The 17,616-nt window shown below is 29.7% G+C and overlaps 1 protein-coding gene across 1 annotated transcript in view; it reads right to left on the reverse strand.

The window, feature by feature from the left end:
• LOC126740970 (E3 ubiquitin-protein ligase HERC2) overlaps positions 1-17,616 on the reverse strand; it is a 63,795-nt gene that overhangs the window by 10,319 nt on the left and 35,860 nt on the right. The window contains exons 27-33 of the mRNA XM_050447181.1: positions 7,112-8,461; positions 4,810-5,372; positions 3,187-3,910; positions 2,749-3,126; positions 2,391-2,696; positions 1,592-1,785; positions 962-1,531 (exon numbers count right to left, since the gene is read on the reverse strand). Of these exons, the coding sequence (XP_050303138.1) occupies positions 962-1,531; positions 1,592-1,785; positions 2,391-2,696; positions 2,749-3,126; positions 3,187-3,910; positions 4,810-5,372; positions 7,112-8,461 (4,085 nt within the window). The remainder of the gene's footprint in view (positions 1-961; positions 1,532-1,591; positions 1,786-2,390; positions 2,697-2,748; positions 3,127-3,186; positions 3,911-4,809; positions 5,373-7,111; positions 8,462-17,616) is intronic.

Below are 17,616 nucleotides of genomic sequence, written 5' to 3' on the forward strand. Positions count from 1 at the left end.
TGAAAAAAAATATTTTTGGAAAAAATAATTTTTCATTCTAAAAATTTGACAAAATGTCCATAACTGAAAAAATTGACCAACTACAATTTTGAAAATTTATACACATATTCTTTGGACAATTTCATTAGACACCTATTTCGGCGTTTTTCAAAATTTCTCCAAGATTTTGAGAAAAAAATAATTTTGGAAAAAACATACTTTCTTATATTAATAATCCAATAAAATGTCCATAACTAAAAAAATTGACCAGATACAGTTTTGAAAATTTATACACATATTCTTTGAACAATTTCATTGGACACATATTTCAGCGTTTTTTAAAATTTCTCCAAAATTTTGAGAAAAAAATATTTTTGGAAAAAAAAATAAAAATTCGACAAAATGTCCATAACTGAAAAAATTGACCAACTACAATTTTGAAAACTTATACACATATTCTTTGGACAATTTCATTAGACACCTATTTCGGCGTTTTTCAAAATTTCTCCAAGATTTTGAGAAAGAAATAATTTTAGAAAAAACATACTTTCTTATATTAATAATCCAATAAAATGTCCATAACTCAAAAAATTGACCAGATACAGTTTTGAAAATTTATACACATATTCTTTGAACAATTTCATTGGACACCTATTTTAGCGTTTTTTAAAATTTCTCCAAAATTTTGAGAAAAAAATATTTTTGGAAAAAAAAATAAAAATTCGACAAAATGTCCATAACTCAAAAAATTCATCAGATACAATTTTGAAAATTTGTTCACATATTCTCTGGACCATTTGGTTGGGCACCTATTTCGTGTTAAATAATGTACTTATTACTTACTATGATTTTGAGTGATGTGATATGGAGTATAATACTTGCCATTAAGCTTAATATAATTTGTTATATATTTCTATAATTACTATGTAAATATGTTGATAAATAAATAAATATTATTATTTTTGTTATTAATTAATCTCACCTTAGCCACTGTTTGAACATCCTGTAGAGTCCAAGCAATTGAATGACTGCTACCACAGGCCACTCTATTAATATGCACATCGTCCAACCCTTGCACCAAGGCCGGCTTCCTATTCACTATGGTGGTACCGTTACCCTGTTGTCCGTGATCGTTGTCCCCCCAAGCATAAACCTGTCCCGTATCCGTGACCGCTAAACAATGCAACGCCCCTACAGCCACATGAATCACTTTCCGATCCCTTAAGGGCTCGATCAGGGTCGGTTTACGAACGTGTTGATCGGTACCGTGGCCTAACCGGAAGTAGTCGCCTTTGCCCCACGTCCAGATGTGCCCGGACTTCGTCAGTGCCAACGAGAATTGGGCCCCGCACTCGATCTGCGTCACGCCCAAGTGATTCAACCGTTCGATGTTGTGGGGCACGTTGCACCCCTCGGAACCACCGCGGCCCAATTTCCCGAAATCGCCGTCGCCCCAACTGAACACCATCCCTTGATCCGAGAGGGCCAGAGTTTGGGCGTCTCTGCTGCCGCACGCCACCTGCACGATTCTGTGCCCCACCAGGGCTTTCACCTGCAATTATTTTTTATTATATTTTATCGAGTCAAGTGGCTCCTTTCAATGTGTCCGTACCAATTTGGGTTTCAGTTGGGTGACGTTGTCCCCGTGACCCAACCGTCCGTACTCGCCCAGTCCCCAGGTGTAGAGTTCGCCGCTGCTCGTGATAGCGGCCGAGTGCGAGCTCCCGCAAGCGATGTCGCGGATTTTTTTACTTTTTAACGATTCGATCAATTTGGGTTTGTCCAGGTTCAGTCTGTTGCCGTGTCCTTCAAAATATATTAATCATTTTTAAAGGAAAACTGTGTGTAACATAATAACAAAACTCTATTCTTTCTCTTGACAGATCTACAACAATATGTGCAAAAATTAAGAGAACATGAGCAAAGAATATACAAAGTATGTGCACAACAAATATAATATTTTCTCCTCATTGTTCTAGGAATTTAAGTAGGTATTATAATTACTATTATATTACTTACTGAATTAGTTTTAAGAAATTCAAAATGAATAAATGCTTTAGGCAATAATAACAATTACCAGTGGAAAAAAATATTTTTTTGTTCGCCTCATAATACATATACGTATGCTCTACTTCTATTTTATTAGTTATTTAAAAAAATATTAATACAATTAATAAAAAAATATATAAGTAGCTATAATAGTAAAAAAAATAGATATAAATAGATATAATACCTCCGTTTAAAAGCGGTTCAACTTAAAGACCAATCTTAGAAAAGAATTTTTCTTTTTATAAATGGGAACTTACATCACAACATCTACGGTCTATAGAGAATCCAAATCATTTTACATTTCTGTTTATATATGTCATTTACACTTGTAGCGCTATAAACACTCCAAATTATTTCCTTACCGAGTTTCCCGTCTTCTCCCTCGCCCCACGAGAAAACTTTACCGTCCAGGGTGAGGGCCATCGCATGTTTCCCTCCCGAGTGCACCGCCACCTTCTTGACCACGTACTGACTTAAAAAGGGGACGGGACGGGGATGGGGTACGTTCAGACTGTGCCCCAGGCCCAGACGACCGTTCGTACCCTCGCCGCACGCATACAGTTTCCCTTCCTGTGACACCACGAACAGAGATTTCGACCCGCCGGCTATGTGGACCGGTTTTAGTTGGCACAAGAAATCTGACTGTACCGGCAGTTTTACTTTAGAACCTGTGGATTTAATAGGATTTGTAATGTTCCCTCTTTTTAATAAAAGAATTACCTTTCATGCCTCCCAATTGGTCTTTATCGTTCAACCCCCACACATAAACTTTACAGCCGACCGCGTTATTTGGTGTGGCATAACCATCTTGCGACGTTGTCGTTACTACCGTGGGGGCCGGCAGACTCTCCTTATTTAAGTCCCAGTCGTTAGCGAGAAAAGAGACGGAAGTCTTAAAGTCCCCGGTGGTTTTTTGTTTCACTCCCACCAAAGTGATCCCGTGGATTTTGCAGTCGGTACCGTTTCTTCTGCACTGCGTTATATGGATTTCGATAAATGGATAATGTTTATCTACGTTCGTGAGTAAGATCACGTTCGTTTCGTATTTGTTTACTAAAATAGTGTCTAATTCGACCAAGGTAGTTATACTATTTCCTCCTGAAATAAGAACAGAGATATGAAATAGTTTTCTGAATGAACGAAAGACACCTTACTTACCATATACAACGATGAGAGAAGGCATAAAACTGGCGTCGTCCGGATTCACTCTGACGCTCAAACTTTTAATCAGAATATCGGGAAACAACTCGAGTCTAATCCAGTGTTTCCCTTTCGCCCCGTTACTCTGCCAAAAGAACCCGGGCAAGTCGAATCGCTCCCCATACTTCGACGACACCGAGATGTCCTTCACCATCCGATTCCACTCGCTGATTATGTCCCCCTCGAGTTCGACGGTCTCTTGCCGATAGTACCGGCCCGCCTTACCGGCGTCCACCTCTGCACCGCCCGGTTCCTGAATCCTCACGAAGCCGTGCCGGTGGTTCCGCTTCGTGTAGAAACAATTGTCGCACAGGTCGTATCCCTCGCACACTTTACACTTGAACCTCGGACCCCTGATCGGCTGGACGCAGCAGCTGTTACAGGCGACGCCTTCGTGGCACGACGGTACCGCCTCCATCTCGGACAGCAGCCCGGTCCAGTTTTGCTGTTTCGGGAAATCGACGGTGACGTCGTGGCCGTTGGGCGAAATCGCCGCCACGACGCCGACGCTGTCGTGGGTCACGTAACCCCATTTGTACCTCGGAGTGTTCACGGTGGGTTTCACGCGGACCTTGTCGCCCACTTTGATGGTGGCCGGGGTGGGCATCGAAGGGGGGAACCCGAGCACTTCCACGTGGATGAAGCGAACCCAGTAAGTGCTTACTTTGTGTTGCCAGTTTACCTGAGGAAACGTAACGAAATAAGGTCTATGGGAAAGAAGTCGATGATATTTTTATGTTTATTAATTACTGCAAGTGAGCAAGGAGAATAAAGAAAAAAAAACTAAAAAGTGGCAAAGGGTAGCCTGCGGTGGCGGCTCGTGACTTTCACAAGTAGTATAAAATAATTATTTTTACAATTTTTTTTTGCAATTATTTGAATCAATGTCCCTAAGTCGAAAAATGGACTAGATGCTCTTTTGAAAATTGGTACACATATTCTCTGGACAATTTCTTCGGCCACCTATTTTAGCGTTTTTCAAAATTTGCACAAGTTTTTAAGAAAAAAAAATATTTTTGGACAAAAAATTGTCGATTCTTATAACTCGACAAAATATCAATAATTCAAAATATTGACCAGATAGAATTTTGAAAATTGGTACACATATTCTCTGGACAATTTGATCGGACACCTATTTCAGCATTTTTCAAAATTCGTACAAAATTTTGAGAAAGAACTATTTTTGAAAAAAAAGCATTTTTTTCAAAAATTAAAAAAAAATGTCCATATCTCAAAGAATTAATCAACTAAAATTTTGAAAATTTGTACAGATATGCTCTAAAATATTTGATTAGACACCTATTTCTTCCAATCACTTAGAACAAGGAAAATCTCGTTAATTTTCAAGAACAAAATAATAATCAGTCAACTGCTTGGAGAAAATAAATAATCAGACTAACTGCCTGGGCACATCTAAGAGTCAACAACTATTTGGAAAACTGCGTTAATTGTCTATAGAAAAGATAGCTTAACATTTCTCAAAAATCGCTTTCAACTCTTGATTAAAATTCTTTAAACAATGTACGATTCTATACAAGCATGACAAAGTATAAAAATTCATCTATGGCGAATTTAATTTACCTGCAAATTCAAATCGTGCAAACCCTCCCTATCGATCTTCACGACTTTCCCGATATCGCCGAGTTGCACTTCTTCGTAATTCTTGCAGCACCGCACCAACATGCCCACCTCCACGTTGTCCCTGATGTACATCGCGTATTCGTCGTTGGATAAAAATTGGGAGCGTCTGCAAAATTGGTACGAGGCGCCGCTGCCTGAATCCTGGTTCTCCTCTCCACCTCCTCCTCCTGCTCCGCCGAGTCCTCCCAATTCATACGAAAGTGACTCGGTATCCGACTCGTAAACGGAACTCATGGATTCCGTGTCCTCCTGCGCTATTTCCGGATGTTCCAGCAACCAACAAATGACCGACTCTTCGACCACGACCGTTTCCGGGTTTTCCGATAACGATTTGATCGCGTACTCCACCGACTTCTTGGTGAAACCCATTTCGACGATTTGATGGACCATCGGATGGATCGGCGGCGTCTCGTCTTCCAACTCTAATCGTTTGCTGGTCCGTTCGCTTACGACGCTCTTTATCGAACACTCGCTGTTTGGTGTTGCCAACTCACTCGCTGGACCTAGAAATCAATTAAGAGCAACTTTTAAAAATACTAAACAAACATATTTAATAACGTGATGTTTAGGAATTCAGACATAAATGAGATTTGGAGAATATCATCGGAATGTTTTTCTTAATTTTGTGAAACCACATTCTTTGTGCAGCTCATATGTAGAGCAACTAAATTTTATATTTATTTCCTGTTCAGTTTTGCTTGTACTCTTGAGTTTATCTGTTAAGAATTTAAAAGTATAAAGATGCAACATGACATTTGTCTGTGTAAACTAAAAAATTAGAAACAATGTAAAACAGCTATTATCAATGGTATCCAAATATATTTCTAATTTTAATAGAAGGGGTACCAAGGAACCAGGGTTACTTACAAGATACTTTAACTGTCTGAGAAAAAATGTATTTTTTTCCAGGCAGTCGAAGTTAAATCAATCTTTACAATCACCATCATTATATGAACTAGATAGATCTAGAATATGTACTACTATACTGGGTTAACAGTAAAGGCATCTGTAGTGATGTTTTTTTATTCTGTTCTTGTTTGATAATCTGTAATATGAATACTAATGATTACAATGTTTTAAAAGCACTTTCAGTCAAGAGACTTATGTGAAAACATTCTTGATAGCTTTAAAAGAAGCTTAAATTCTCATGCAATATTTTATCATTTTTAAATAGAAAATATTTTTTCCTATTTGTTTAAATATTTTAACGTTTAATAATTATTTTTTTAAATATTTACAAAAAAATTTTTTTTTGTCTTTGTATCAATGTAGGAAATGAACAATTTTGAACACAGGCCTAATTTGTGCTCTAATAAAATTTTTCGTTTTATTCTAATGAATTCAGCATCTAATTAAGATAATATAAATAATAAGTATCACATTAATTATTCTATGAATTATATTATAACTTTTAAGCTGTGTCTATAAATTGGATTGTGTATTTGTAAAAATTTCCGTAATGTATTGTATTGTCACTATCGAAGTAATTAATTCTCCTTTATTATACTACATATTTTTATATAATGTAACCCTCTTAATGAATTATTTATTAAACAATAAATGATATTAACACGAACAAGACATGCAGGAATTTCATCATCACCAAAACTATAGTTGTTCAATCAAATTGTCCAGAGAATATGTGTATAAATTTTCAAAATTGTCTTTAAATCTAATTACTTTTTTTAATTGGGAAAATGTCCGTAATAAATCCTCTTAATTCCTAATGAATTAGAAGAGAATGGCAATAAAATTATATTTTTCTTGTGTAATTGGACCAATTAAACCCTATTCCTTAGATGATCTGGACACTATTAATAAAATGAAACTATGATTTAAAAATATGAGGAAAAATTGAATTCTCAATTATATATCCTTGTCCCAGTTTACAAATTAACTATGGCATGCATTACAACAAAAAGTTTATAATTTTGTGTAGTAATTGAAAATGTAATCACATATAAGATGATCCATTTAAAATAAGAAAGTTGGTATTTACCACGGGTACATGAGATAGTTGTTGAAAATTACGACGTTTTTTCTAACACGCCCTCATTTTTATTTTTTATTGAATTTGTTCTATATTTTTGCCGTTCCTGTATATATATATATATATATATATATATTATGTAAGTTCTATTATTTAAATTTTCCAGTAAATTAAACTTCACTTAGAGGAAATTGCCTGTAAAATTTAAATCTGTTTTCCCGCGTAAATCATTTGATACAGTTTCTCATTTACCTGGCTTAATAGTGACCATACTCCCGCCCGGCTTATCGTTATTGATCCCGCATGGTACTTCAAAGTTGCCCTCGGCAGCCAAATACTGACTTAAATTTAAAGCAGCCAACTGCATTTCTTGCAAACTGAATCCGGGCTTCAGCGGACTCGGTTGAGTGGCTTTAGCCAGCAATTTCTGAATCAGCAAAATCGGTTGCTGGTTCAGCTCCTCCTCGATCGACTGCTGCTCCTGCGATTGGTCCATTCCGTTAACCGGGAATTTCAGCACTTTTCTTAACCTAAACTGATGACTGTGCAGGATCCGTGTGGCATTTAACGCGCTCAAAATGTTCTGTTGCGTTCTCAGATAAGCGAGATTGACTTGTCCGTGGTACGACCGCCTGTCGTGGGCGTTCAATGAACTGTGACGAATCAAGAGCAAATTGGCCCAAGTTTTGACCGACGTCTCGTTCATTGGCATCTTGTCGAAAGTAAACTCGGGAGCGGGCAACAGCTTCAAGTCTTTAATGGACACTTTTCGAACTTCGCCACTGTCGTGAAACTGTAGACATAAGCGACCTTTGGGGGTCACTTGGGTCACCGTGCCCGGAACCCCGTCGATTTCCGCCGAAGCGCCCACTCGCGGTCTCACATCCCACGCCCCGATCACGTTCAAACAGGCCACCACCATGTACTGCTGCTGATCGGAATTCATCGCTTCATTGGTGGTGCACAAATCGCTGAGGAAATAACCTGCCAAATTCAATTTTTGATTCAATATGGCGTTCAAGACCTGATTGAACCCGAGCACCCCATGCAGACTCCTTAGCAAGTTGATAATTTCCTGAGCCAAGGTGCTGCTGTGGTTCTGAGTCAGTAGCACCAAAGACTTGTTGCTCCTTGCCAAAGGCTTGTTCCCGGTGTCGTACGAGCAAGTGATAATAATATTCCCTAAAATATTAAGCAACTTCTCCAAAACGCACTGGATCTCGCAATTGTCCATATCCCACGAATGTAACACGGTTTGTAACAGACGAATGGTCAAAATCTGTTTGGGCAAATTGAACTCGTTCCCCCCGCTGCTGCTGGGGGGTGTGAGGAAGCCGAGCAGCAGGTTCATCCACGGTTTGGTGCTGAAAGCTCGGCAGAGCTGTTGGGTCTGGCAGATGGTGCGGATCAGGGTCAAGTTGCACCACTCGGAGGTGCCGGGATTCGTCAAAATCGAGCAGAAGAGGCTGCTGAGGCCGTGCAGCGAGGTGAAGTGGAGATTGTCGTCGGTGAGACCCGCGCTTATCGTCAAGTTACGCAGGAAGTTTACGCTCGAGTCCCGTAGCAGTTTGATCAGTTGATTGTCTTTTACTATTTGGGAACCTGAAATGGGAAATTTCAATTTTTAAAAAAAACTTTAAAAAAAATGTATCTAATCAATTTTTTTAGTTATGGACATTTTGTCGAATTTTTAGGATAAAAATTATTTTTTTTCCAAAAATATTTTTTTTTTCAAAATCTTGTACAAATTTTGAAAAACGCTGAAATAGGTGTCCAATGGAATTGTCCAAAGAATATGTGTACAAATTTTCAAAAATGTATCTAATCAATTTTTTTAGTTATGGACATTTTGTCGAATTTTTAGAATAAAAAATTATTTATTTTCCAAAAATATTTTTTTTTTCAAAATCTTGTACAAATTTTGAAAAACGCTGAAATAGGTGTCCAATGGAATTGTCCAAAGAATATGTGTACAAATTTTCAAAAATGTATCTGATCAATTTTTTTAGTTATGGACATTTTGTCGAATTTTTAGAATAAAAAATTATTTATTTTCCAAAAATATTTTTTTTTTCAAAATCTTGTACAAATTTTGAAAAACGCTGAAATAGGTGTCCAATGGAATTGTCCAAAGAATATGTGTACAAATTTTCAAAAATGTATCTAATCAATTTTTTTAGTTATGGACATTTTGTCGAATTTTTAGGATAAAAAATTATTTTTTTTCCAAAAATATTTTTTTTTCAAAATCTTGTACAAATTTTGAAAAACGCTGAAATAGGTGTCCAATGGAATTGTCCAAAGAATATGTGTACAAATTTTCAAAAATGTATCTAATCAATTTTTTTAGTTATGGACATTTTGTCGAATTTTTAGGATAAAAAATTATTTTTTTTCCAAAAATTTTTTTTTTTCAAAATCTTGTACAAATTTTGAAAAACGCTGAAATAGGTGTCCAATGGAATTGTCCAAAGAATATGTGTACAAATTTTCAAAAATGTATCTAATCAATTTTTTTAGTTATGGACATTTTGTCGAATTTTTAGAATAAAAAATTATTTATTTTCCAAAAATATTTTTTTTTTCAAAATCTTGTACAAATTTTGAAAAACGCTGAAATAGGTGTCCAATGGAATTGTCCAAAGAATATGTGTACAAATTTTCAAAAATGTATCTAATCAATTTTTTGAGTTACAGACATTTTGTCAAATTTTTAAAATAAAAAATTAATTTTTTTCCAAAAATATTTTTTTTTTCAAAATCTTGTACAAATTTTGAAAAACGCTGAAATAGGTGTCCAATGGAATTGTCCAAAGAATATGTGTACAAATTTTCAAAAATGTATCTGATCAATTTTTTGAGTTATGGATATTTTGTCGAATTTTTAGAATAAAAAATTATTTTTTTTCCAAAAATATTTTTTTTTTCAAAATCTTGTACAAATTTTTTAAAAACGCTGAAATAGGTGTCCAATGGAATTGTCCAAAGAATATGTGTACAAATTTTCAAAAATGTATCTAATCAATTTTTTGAGTTATGGACATTTTGTCGAATTTTTAGAATAAAAAATTATTTATTTTCCAAAAATATTTTTTTTTTCAAAATCTTGTACAAATTTTGAAAAATGCTGAAATAGGTGTCCAATGGAATTGTCCAAAGAATATGTGTACAAATTTTCAAAAATGTATCTGATCAATTTTTTGAGTTATGGATATTTTGTCGAATTTTTAGAATAAAAAATTATTTTTTTTCCAAAAATATTTTTTTTTTCAAAATCTTGTACAAATTTTGAAAAACGCTGAAATAGGTGTCCAATGGAATTGTCCAAAGAATATGTGTACAAATTTTCAAAAATGTATCTAATCAATTTTTTGAGTTATGGACATTTTGTCGAATTTTTAGAATAAAAAATTATTTTTTTTCCAAAAATATTTTTTTTTTCAAAATCTTGTACAAATTTTGAAAAACGCTGAAATAGGTGTCCAATGGAATTGTCCAAAGAATATGTGTACAAATTTTCAAAAATGTATCTGATCAATTTTTTGAGTTATGGACATTTTGTCAAATTTTTAGAATAAAAAATTATTTTTTTTCCAAAAATATTTTTTTTTTCAAAATCTTGTACAAATTTTGAAAAACGCTGAAATAGGTGTCCAATGGAATTGTCCAAAGAATATGTGTACAAATTTTCAAAAATGTATCTAATCAATTTTTTGAGTTATGGACATTTTGTCGAATTTTTAGAATAAAAAATTATTTTTTTTCCAAAAATATTTTTTTTTTCAAAATCTTGTACAAATTTTGAAAAACGCTGAAATAGGTGTCCAATGGAATTGTCCAAAGAATATGTGTACAAATTTTCAAAAATGTATCTGATCAATTTTTTGAGTTATGGATATTTTGTCGAATTTTTAGAATAAAAAATTATTTTTTTTCCAAAAATATTTTTTTTTTCAAAATCTTGTACAAATTTTTTAAAAACGCTGAAATAGGTGTCCAATGGAATTGTCCAAAGAATATGTGTACAAATTTTCAAAAATGTATCTAATCAATTTTTTGAGTTATGGACATTTTGTCGAATTTTTAGAATAAAAAATTATTTATTTTCCAAAAATATTTTTTTTTTCAAAATCTTGTACAAATTTTGAAAAACGCTGAAATAGGTGTCCAATGGAATTGTCCAAAGAATATGTGTACAAATTTTCAAAAATGTATCTGATCAATTTTTTGAGTTATGGATATTTTGTCGAATTTTTAGAATAAAAAATTATTTTTTTTCCAAAAATATTTTTTTTTTCAAAATCTTGTACAAATTTTGAAAAACGCTGAAATAGGTGTCCAATGGAATTGTCCAAAGAATATGTGTACAAATTTTCAAAAATGTATCTAATCAATTTTTTGAGTTATGGACATTTTGTCGAATTTTTAGAATAAAAAATTATTTTTTTTCCAAAAATATTTTTTTTTTCAAAATCTTGTACAAATTTTGAAAAACGCTGAAATAGGTGTCCAATGGAATTGTCCAAAGAATATGTGTACAAATTTTCAAAAATGTATCTGATCAATTTTTTGAGTTATGTATATTTTGTCGAATTTTTAGAATAAAAAAATATTTTTTTTCCAAAAATATTTTTTTTTTCAAAATCTTGTACAAATTTTGAAAAACGCTGAAATAGGTGTCCAATGGAATTGTCCAAAGAATATGTGTACAAATTTTCAAAAATGTATCTGATCAATTTTTTGAGTTATGTATATTTTGTCGAATTTTTAGAATAAAAAATTAATTTTTTTCCAAAAATATTTTTTTTTTCAAAATCTTGTACAAATTTTGAAAAACGCTGAAATAGGTGTCCAATGGAATTGTCCAAAGAATATGTGTACAAATTTTCAAAAATGTATCTGATCAATTTTTTGAGTTATGTATATTTTGTCGAATTTTTAGAATAAAAAATTAATTTTTTTCCAAAAATATTTTTTTTTTCAAAATCTTGTACAAATTTTGAAAAACGCTGAAATAGGTGTCCAATGGAATTGTCCAAAGAATATGTGTACAAATTTTCAAAAATGTATCTAATCAATTTTTTTAGTTATGGACATTTTGTCGAATTTTTAGAATAAAAAATTATTTATTTTCCAAAAATATTTTTTTTTTCAAAATCTTGTACAAATTTTGAAAAACGCTGAAATAGGTGTCCAATGGAATTGTCCAAAGAATATGTGTACAAATTTTCAAAAATGTATCTAATCAATTTTTTGAGTTATAGACATTTTGTCAAATTTTTAAAATAAAAAATTAATTTTTTTCCAAAAATATTTTTTTTTTCAAAATCTTGTACAAATTTTGAAAAACGCTGAAATAGGTGTCCAATGGAATTGTCCAAAGAATATGTGTACAAATTTTCAAAAATGTATCTGATCAATTTTTTGAGTTATGTATATTTTGTCGAATTTTTAGAATAAAAAAATATTTTTTTTCCAAAAATATTTTTTTTTTCAAAATCTTGTACAAATTTTGAAAAACGCTGAAATAGGTGTCCAATGGAATTGTCCAAAGAATATGTGTACAAATTTTCAAAAATGTATCTGATCAATTTTTTGAGTTATGTATATTTTGTCGAATTTTTAGAATAAAAAAATATTTTTTTTCCAAAAATATTTTTTTTTTCAAAATCTTGTACAAATTTTGAAAAACGCTGAAATAGGTGTCCAATGGAATTGTCCAAAGAATATGTGTACAAATTTTCAAAAATGTATCTGATCAATTTTTTGAGTTATGTATATTTTGTCGAATTTTTAGAATAAAAAATTATTTTTTTTCCAAAAATATTTTTTTTTTCAAAATCTTGTACAAATTTTGAAAAACGCTGAAATAGGTGTCCAATGGAATTGTCCCAAGAATATGTGAACAAATTTTCAAAAATGTATCTAATCAATTTTTTTAGTTATGGACATTTTGTCGAATTTTTAGAATAAAAAATTATTTTTTTTCCAAAAATATTTTTTTTTTCAAAATCTTGTACAAATTTTGAAAAACGCTGAAATAGGTGTCCAATGGAATTGTCCCAAGAATATGTGAACAAATTTTCAAAAATGTATCTAATCAATTTTTTGAGTTATGTATATTTTGTCGAATTTTTAGAATAAAAAAATATTTTTTTTCCAAAAATATTTTTTTTTTCAAAATCTTGTACAAATTTTGAAAAACGCTGAAATAGGTGTCCAATGGAATTGTCCAAAGAATATGTGTACAAATTTTCAAAAATGTATCTAATCAATTTTTTGAGTTATAGACATTTTGTCAAATTTTTAAAATAAAAAATTAATTTTTTTCCAAAAATATTTTTTTTTTCAAAATCTTGTACAAATTTTGAAAAACGCTGAAATAGGTGTCCAATGGAATTGTCCAAAGAATATGTGTACAAATTTTCAAAAATGTATCTAATCAATTTTTTGAGTTATAGACATTTTGTCAAATTTTTAAAATAAAAAATTAATTTTTTTCCAAAAATATTTTTTTTTTCAAAATCTTGTACAAATTTTGAAAAACGCTGAAATAGGTGTCCAATGGAATTGTCCAAAGAATATGTGTACAAATTTTCAAAAATGTATCTGATCAATTTTTTGAGTTATGTATATTTTGTCGAATTTTTAGAATAAAAAAATATTTTTTTTCCAAAAATATTTTTTTTTTCAAAATCTTGTACAAATTTTGAAAAACGCTGAAATAGGTGTCCAATGGAATTGTCCAAAGAATATGTGTACAAATTTTCAAAAATGTATCTAATCAATTTTTTGAGTTATGGATATTTTGTCGAATTTTTAGAATAAAAAATTATTTTTTTTCCAAAAATTTTTTTTTTTCAAAATCTTGTACAAATTTTGAAAAACGCTGAAATAGGTGTCCAATGGAATTGTCCAAAGAATATGTGTACAAATTTTCAAAAATGTATCTAATCAATTTTTTTAGTTATGGACATTTTGTCGAATTTTTAGAATAAAAAATTATTTTTTTTCCAAAAATTTTTTTTTTTCAAAATCTTGTACAAATTTTGAAAAACGCTGAAATAGGTGTCCAATGGAATTGTCCAAAGAATATGTGTACAAATTTTCAAAAATGTATCTAATCAATTTTTTTAGTTATGGACATTTTGTCGAATTTTTAGAATAAAAAATTATTTTTTTTCCAAAAATATTTTTTTTTTCAAAATCTTGTACAAATTTTGAAAAACGCTGAAATAGGTGTCCAATGGAATTGTCCAAAGAATATGTGTACAAATTTTCAAAAATGTATCTAATCAATTTTTTGAGTTATGGATATTTTGTCGAATTTTTAGAATAAAAAATTATTTTTTTTCCAAAAATTTTTTTTTTCAAAATCTTGTACAAATTTTGAAAAACGCTGAAATAGGTGTCCAATGGAATTGTCCAAAGAATATGTGTACAAATTTTAAAAAATGTATCTAATCAATTTTTTGAGTTATGGATATTTTGTCGAATTTTTAGAATAAAAAATTATTTTTTTTCCAAAAATTTTTTTTTTTCAAAATCTTGTACAAATTTTGAAAAACGCTGAAATAGGTGTCCAATGGAATTGTCCAAAGAATATGTGTACAAATTTTCAAAAATGTATCTAATCAATTTTTTGAGTTATGGATATTTTGTCGAATTTTTAGAATAAAAAATTATTTTTTTTCCAAAAATTTTTTTTTTTCAAAATCTTGTACAAATTTTGAAAAACGCTGAAATAGGTGTCCAATGGAATTGTCCAAAGAATATGTGTACAAATTTTCAAAAATGTATCTAATTAATTTTTTTAGTTATGGACATTTTGTCGAATTTTTAGAATAAAAAATTATTTTTTTTCCAAAAATATTTTTTTTTTCAAAATCTTGTACAAATTTTGAAAAACGCTGAAATAGGTGTCCAATGGAATTGTCCAAAGAATATGTGTACAAATTTTAAAAAATGTATCTAATCAATTTTTTGAGTTATGGATATTTTGTCGAATTTTTAGAATAAAAAATTATTTTTTTTCCAAAAATTTTTTTTTTTCAAAATCTTGTACAAATTTTGAAAAACGCTGAAATAGGTGTCCAATGGAATTGTCCAAAGAATATGTGTACAAATTTTCAAAAATGTATCTAATCAATTTTTTGAGTTATGGATATTTTGTCGAATTTTTAGAATAAAAAATTATTTTTTTTCCAAAAATTTTTTTTTTTCAAAATCTTGTACAAATTTTGAAAAACGCTGAAATAGGTGTCCAATGGAATTGTCCAAAGAATATGTGTACAAATTTTCAAAAATGTATCTAATTAATTTTTTTAGTTATGGACATTTTGTCGAATTTTTAGAATAAAAAATTATTTTTTTTCCAAAAATATTTTTTTTTTCAAAATCTTGTACAAATTTTGAAAAACGCTGAAATAGGTGTCCAATGGAATTGTCCAAAGAATATGTGTACAAATTTTCAAAAATGTATCTGATCAATTTTTTGAGTTATGTATATTTTGTCGAATTTTTAAAATAAAAAATTATTTTTTTTCCAAAAATTTTTTTTTTTCAAAATCTTGTACAAATTTTGAAAAACGCTGAAATAGGTGTCCAATGGAATTGTCCAAAGAATATGTATACAAATTTTCAAAAATGTATCTGATCAATTTTTTGAGTTATAGACATTTTGTCAAATTTTTAAAATAAAAAATTAATTTTTTTCCAAAAATATTTTTTTTTTCAAAATCTTGTACAAATTTTGAAAAACGCTGAAATAGGTGTCCAATGGAATTGTCCAAAGAATATGTGTACAAATTTTAAAAAATGTATCTAATCAATTTTTTGAGTTATGGACATTTTGTCGAATTTTTAGAATAAAAAATTATTTTTTTTCCAAAAATTTTTTTTTTTTCAAAATCTTGTACAAATTTTGAAAAACGCTGAAATAGGTGTCCAATGGAATTGTCCAAAGAATATGTGTACAAATTTTCAAAAATGTATCTGATCAATTTTTTGAGTTATGGATATTTTGTCGAATTTTTAGAATAAAAAATTATTTTTTTTCCAAAAATTTTTTTTTTTCAAAATCTTGTACAAATTTTGAAAAACGCTGAAATAGGTGTCCAATGGAATTGTCCAAAGAATATGTGTACAAATTTTCAAAAATGTATCTAATCAATTTTTTTAGTTATGGACATTTTGTCGAATTTTTAGAATAAAAAATTATTTTTTTTCCAAAAATATTTTTTTTTTCAAAATCTTGTACAAATTTTGAAAAACGCTGAAATAGGTGTCCAATGGAATTGTCCAAAGAATATGTGTACAAATTTTCAAAAATGTATCTAATCAATTTTTTGAGTTATGGATATTTTGTCGAATTTTTAGAATAAAAAATTATTTTTTTTCCAAAAATTTTTTTTTTCAAAATCTTGTACAAATTTTGAAAAACGCTGAAATAGGTGTCCAATGGAATTGTCCAAAGAATATGTGTACAAATTTTAAAAAATGTATCTAATCAATTTTTTGAGTTATGGATATTTTGTCGAATTTTTAGAATAAAAAATTATTTTTTTTCCAAAAATTTTTTTTTTTCAAAATCTTGTACAAATTTTGAAAAACGCTGAAATAGGTGTCCAATGGAATTGTCCAAAGAATATGTGTACAAATTTTCAAAAATGTATCTAATCAATTTTTTTAGTTATGGACATTTTGTCGAATTTTTAGAATAAAAAATTATTTTTTTTCCAAAAATATTTTTTTTTTCAAAATCTTGTACAAATTTTGAAAAACGCTGAAATAGGTGTCCAATGGAATTGTCCAAAGAATATGTGTACAAATTTTCAAAAATGTATCTAATCAATTTTTTGAGTTATAGATATTTTGTCAAATTTTTAAAATAAAAAATTAATTTTTTTCCAAAAATATTTTTTTTTTCAAAATCTTGTACAAATTTTGAAAAACGCTGAAATAGGTGTCCAATGGAATTGTCCAAAGAATATGTGTACAAATTTTCAAAAATGTATCTAATCAATTTTTTTAGTTATGGACATTTTGTCGAATTTTTAGAATAAAAAATTATTTTTTTTCCAAAAATATTTTTTTTTTCAAAATCTTGTACAAATTTTGAAAAACGCTGAAATAGGTGTCCAATGGAATTGTCCAAAGAATATGTGTACAAATTTTAAAAAATGTATCTAATCAATTTTTTGAGTTATGGATATTTTGTCGAATTTTTAGAATAAAAAATTATTTTTTTTCCAAAAATTTTTTTTTTTCAAAATCTTGTACAAATTTTGAAAAACGCTGAAATAGGTGTCCAATGGAATTGTCCAAAGAATATGTGTACAAATTTTCAAAAATGTATCTAATCAATTTTTTTAGTTATGGACATTTTGTCGAATTTTTAGAATAAAAAATTATTTTTTTTCCAAAAATATTTTTTTTTTCAAAATCTTGTACAAATTTTGAAAAACGCTGAAATAGGTGTCCAATGGAATTGTCCAAAGAATATGTGTACAAATTTTCAAAAATGTATCTAATCAATTTTTTGAGTTATAGATATTTTGTCAAATTTTTAAAATAAAAAATTAATTTTTTTCCAAAAATATTTTTTTTTTCAAAATCTTGTACAAATTTTGAAAAACGCTGAAATAGGTGTCCAATGGAATTGTCCAAAGAATATGTGTACAAATTTTCAAAAATGTATCTAATCAATTTTTTTAGTTATGGACATTTTGTCGAATTTTTAGAATAAAAAATTATTT

Source organism: Anthonomus grandis, chromosome 10 (assembly GCF_022605725.1).
Source record: "Anthonomus grandis grandis chromosome 10, icAntGran1.3, whole genome shotgun sequence".
Classification (NCBI taxonomy): Eukaryota; Metazoa; Arthropoda; class Insecta; order Coleoptera; family Curculionidae; genus Anthonomus; species Anthonomus grandis.